At 50.9% G+C, this 4,911-nt stretch overlaps 1 protein-coding gene across 1 annotated transcript; it reads right to left on the bottom strand.

Annotated features, from left to right (window-relative positions):
• Positions 1–510: 510 nt before the first annotated feature.
• On the bottom strand, positions 511–4,603 carry LOC120611301 (keratin, type I cuticular Ha8-like). Its single transcript, XM_039873807.1, has 7 exons — positions 4,112–4,603; positions 3,845–3,927; positions 2,641–2,797; positions 2,111–2,272; positions 1,903–2,028; positions 1,201–1,421; positions 511–643 (listed from the first exon to the last, which is right to left on the bottom strand). Exons 1-7 carry the CDS (start codon positions 4,601–4,603, stop codon positions 511–513), a joined length of 1,374 nt encoding a protein of 457 aa, XP_039729741.1.
• Between the last annotated feature and the right edge of the window lie 308 nt (positions 4,604–4,911).

Below are 4,911 nucleotides of genomic sequence, written 5' to 3'. Positions count from 1 at the left end.
AATATGCAGTTTCTAGTGCCATATTCCCCTCTGGCACCATTATTCAAAGCTGGAGATGTTAGAAATAGTTAGAAACAGTAAATTTAAGGGAATCCTAAACAGTGAAATTTGTTCCCCAATTCCTTGGTCACCAACTAATCAATTGTAGCTGTTAAATTTCTCGGGTTAAAGTTGGTGTCCTTGAAATGCAAATGCAACTTCAAGGCATGCCCTAGACTCACCCCAACATACTTCTTCAACTTGATCCCAGCCCTGAGTGTCTTTGATGTAGATATTCTGAGACACCAGTGGTGGCTGGGATCCAGCCACTGAGTTATGGAGCATATCTAGGAAAATCGAGAGCTGGGAAGGAAGGCCCCCAATCAAGATTCCACTTTTCCTGGTATATTTGGATAGAACTACGCATGCAGAAAGTCAGCAATAGTTAGAAGGCAGATTTCCTAAATGTCTAAGGAGCATTTCTATTTGGGTATCCCCTTGCCTTAACCACCCCTACTGGTCCACAGGCATTCAGAACTGGTTTCCAGTGAAGGCTTCATGGGCTGAACCAGGCCCACAACTAGTGCGAGGGGCAGAGCTAGGACAAGGAGCACAGGGGGGAGGCACACTGGAGGTAGGTGTGGAGCACGGATTGCAAGGAAGCCTGCAGAGAGACAAAAAGGTGAGCAAAGTTAGGCATGGGGAATGAATGGGGGTCTCAGTGATGTGCGTGTGGAGCAAACCACAGGACGTGGACCCAACTAAAGCCCTGGCCATTTGACCCCCACTACTGTGCACCCTTAGAGTGAGACTGGGTAATCTCTAAAATTCTTCCAGAATTAAAGTTCTGTAGATGAGAGTCAGATTCTATCTCCCAAGATAGAAAATACCAGGAAGGATTTAAAAAAAAAAAAAGCAATTCCAAAATACCTGCTGGATCAAATCTATTTGAGGAATAGCCACATTTCTACTCTCATCAGTCAATGGCTATGCCAGGCAGTGCCACTGGACACCTGGCAAATGACAACAGCCTCCTCCGAATGGACAGTCCCTCCCTCTACACTCTGTCAACAATGCAGAGTGTGAGTGTGAGACAGACAATACATCACTCAGCAGGAGCGTAGAAAGCTGCGTGCTATGCAGACAGCACTTCTCTCACCCTGAGGAGCTTATGAGAATTGGGTAAATGGTGTGGCCAGGAATTGCCCAGGTCCCACATACTTGCAGTCCTCGCTCTCCAGAAGTTTTCGGTATGTGTCAATCTCGCCCTCCAGCCGGGCCTGGACATCCAGCAGCACCTGGTACTCCTGGTTCTGCCGCTCCAGGTCAGCTCGGATCTCAGACAGCTGCTCCTCCACGGTGCTGATCAGGCTCTGCATCTGGGCCAGCTCGGTGCCATAACGGGCCTCAGACTCACACAGGGAGTTCTGCAGGCAGTCCTTCTGTGATGGGAAATAATGGGGTAAGGCACCAAAGAAACTGCTACTTGCACCAAATCTTAGCAGTGATAACTATGGCCCAAAATGCCACAATATGGAAACTCACCAAGAACAGAAAGAATTTTAGGAACTCACACCGAGAGTTCTAGGTAAAACGAATTATAAACAAGAATTTTGCCAAAATAGCACTGACTCCAAAGCTTTAGTGGCTGCATATTATCGACAGCTCCAATAACTGACAAAAAGTTCCAAGTCAATAAATTTTTGTGCAATGAATGCCTAAGCTTCAATATTTTGTTTAAAGGGGGAGGTTCACTTTTTAAGTTATATTTCTGATTTCAACTGACCCTGACAATAAATATTTTAAAAGAAATTGACAATCGATAGGTAGGCAGGTGAGAGGAGAGAGAACTCCAAAATAAAATGCTACCAGGCCACGGACTGAGGCACTGGCAGTGCGGTGACGGGGAAGCAGGACCCATACCAGGTTGTGCTGGGCTTGGCGCTCCACCTCCAGGGCGTTCACCGTGCACCTCAGCTCCAGGATCTCCGACTGGCAACACTGCAGCTCCTCGGAGCAGGACATGGCCTGCAGGCTGATGCCCTCAGACTGAAGCACAAGTGCACAGAGACACGATCACCTGCCGGCCAGATGGAAGCTGGACTCCCCACGCTCTGCAGCACCGCCTCACCTGAGCTTCGAACCACTGCTCCACATCGCGGCGGTTGGTCTCCACCATGGCCTCGTACTGGCACCGCATCGCCTCCAGCACACTGTTCAGGTCCACGGTGGGCTCAGTGTCCAGCTCGATCCGGAGCCTGTCTCCCAGCTGGCACCTCAGGGTGTTCACTTCCTGCGGGGACGGAAGGACCCAAACCCTAAGTGAGGAAAGGGCTTTGCACAGAGCAGACAGCACCTGAACCCCTCTCCCGACGAGCACACTGAGGGGCAAACCCACACACGTGCTGATGTGAAAGGTCTGGCCAGGGTCCAGCGGGAAGAGCCCCTCTGAGACCTTCCCGAACTCACAGGGCCAATCTTTAGAGAAGAGACTCTCACTCGGCCACATCCCACAGAGTCACCCCGACTCTCAGACCCAGATCGACCGATTATCCTGAGGCCAACCAGGCCCGGGTTCTGATCCAAGAGCCACACAGGGTGGGAAGGGCTTACTCTCTGCCCAGCGCCCTCCCCCGTGAGTCTGCAGCCACGGGACCACACCTGCTCATGGTCGCTCTTGAGGCAGAGCTGCTCCTCCTTCAGGGACTCCTGCTGGGCCTCCAGGTCAGCCTTGGCCAGGCTCATGTCATCCAGGAGCTTGTGCATCCCGCACATGTCCGCCTCCACCAGCAGGCGCAGGGCGTGCTCACTCTCATACCTGCCATCACGGGACATGCGGGGTCAATAGATGCCAAGGAGAGCCCCTCTCAGCTGCCCCAGGTCCCCCCCTTCTTTACCACCTTCAATCCTCATTTGTTCACTGTGCCCCGTGCTCTGGCTCAGAGATGAATTAGACACAGCCCCTCCTCTCAAAGGGCTCATTGTCTAGTGAAGGCCAAGATGCTGAGTCTGCCAACCCCCTTCCCTCCTGGGCCTTTTATACCCCATCTCAGGTGGGTGTTGGCTCAGTACTTTGCCCATGCTGCCTTTATTATTGTACATTGAAGCAACTATGGTTCAGAAAGACTGAATACCATGTATCTAAGGACCCAGTATGGGACTCACCACATTGTAGGGACTGTCCATTAACTAGGATAAGCAACAACCAGCAGCCTTGATTTGTTCCCTTATTCCTTGTGTTGGGCTATTTGTTCATCTCTCACCTTTATTTAGTGGAAATGTCTGGTAGCTGGGGGCTCCATAGCTAAATCTGGACCCTGACCCATCTCTACATGTCTCCTCCAACTTATACATAAACTATAGTGGCCATCCTTGCTCAGTTTATTCTCGAAATTACTTTATTCTGCTCTTGGTTAATGAATTCAGGCAGCCTTATTTCTATTTTAGGGAAATAAATGAAGGACTAATACTAGGCTGTATCATACACACTTAACTTAATGGTGTTTTTTCCTCTACTTTCTATTAGTGTTTTTTTCCGAGCACTGTCTTTTTTTAAATAAATTTATTTATTTAACTTAGTTTCAAGTATACAGTACATTGGTTAGACATCTATATTGTTCATAAAACGATTCCCTCAATTTCTCCCTCCTTCCCCTGACCCTCCACTTAGCCATCATATTAATGCTGACTACATTCCCTGTGCCGTGCTTTTCATCTGTTAGCTTTGGGTGTAATAATTTCTTTTAAATTTGGGGCATTTAAGAAAGAAGAAACAGAACAGCAATTATCTCATTCAACAAGTGTTTGGGTGTTGGGACTTAGGGTGAAGGAAAAAGTCACTCTGAGCCCTCTTGACTCTACTTACTTGATTCTAAAGTCGTCGGCAGCCAGCTTGGCGTTGTCGATTTGGCTAATCAGCCTGGCGTTCTCCGCCTTGCTGCACAGGATCTGAGGAAAACCAGGACAGTTCACACACGCACACATCATACTCCAGCCTCAGCCCTACGTGTGGTGTCTACACTCCTGCTCGGGAGAACCCAAGACCCCAAAGTCTTTGAGCCTTCGGTGGTTTTGGCCTGCCACACCCCTGCTCCCGCAGACCCGGCCTATCCCGGGCTGCCCCAGACCTCACCTTCTGCTGGAGCTCCTCGATGCTCCGGAAGTAGCTCTGGTAGTCCGGGCACACGGTGGACTCGTGGCATTTGCTCCACTCTCGGATCTTGGTCTCCAGCTCCGCGTTGTCTCGCTCCAGCTGGCGCACCTTCTCCAGGTAGTTGGCCAGGCGGTCATTCAGGAACTGCATGGTCACCTTCTCGTGGCCGTTCAGGCTGCCTTCACCGTAGGTCCCACAGATTCCGATGTTGCCGGGAACGTGGCAGGTCCCTGGCAAGGGGCACGCGGTGTTGCAGCTGGGGGGCAGACAGAGGCTGGGTCGGCCCAGAGGGGTCGTCCCCACACGGACTCGGTTGGCGTGTGCCACGGTGGCCAAGAGGCCCGGGGAGGCAGGCTTGACCTCTGCCCCAGGCTGGCTCCCAATATCGATGGAGGAGATACATAAGTTTCTTTCCCCAGGAGTCGTGATGCTGCCCAGCGATGGGGAGGAGCTGACGTAGAAGGAAGTCATGCTGTGGGCTGAGGCTGCACAAGAGGTTCAGAGTGCTGGGAAGGCCAAGACACTGAGTCTGCCAACCCCCTTCCCTCCTAGGCCTTTTATACCCCATCCCAGGCGGGTGTTGGCTCAGCGCTTTGCCCTCGCTGCCTTGATTCTCGACCTGTTGTTGTACCGTCATCCTGTTACTCAGCTGTTGAGTTTACCATTAAGGGTTTCTCACCTCATTAAAGGAATGTGGATGAATCTGAGGTGCCTCTTGGCTCTTTGATATCAGGTTGTCTGTTGCTGAGAGGTCGGAAGCTTTTATTATTTTTCAAAGA

Source organism: Pteropus medius, unplaced genomic scaffold (assembly GCF_902729225.1).
Source record: "Pteropus medius unplaced genomic scaffold, Ma_sr-lr_union100, whole genome shotgun sequence".
Taxonomy (NCBI): Eukaryota; Metazoa; Chordata; class Mammalia; order Chiroptera; family Pteropodidae; genus Pteropus; species Pteropus medius.
This window is presented reverse-complemented; position numbering and strand designations above follow the sequence as displayed.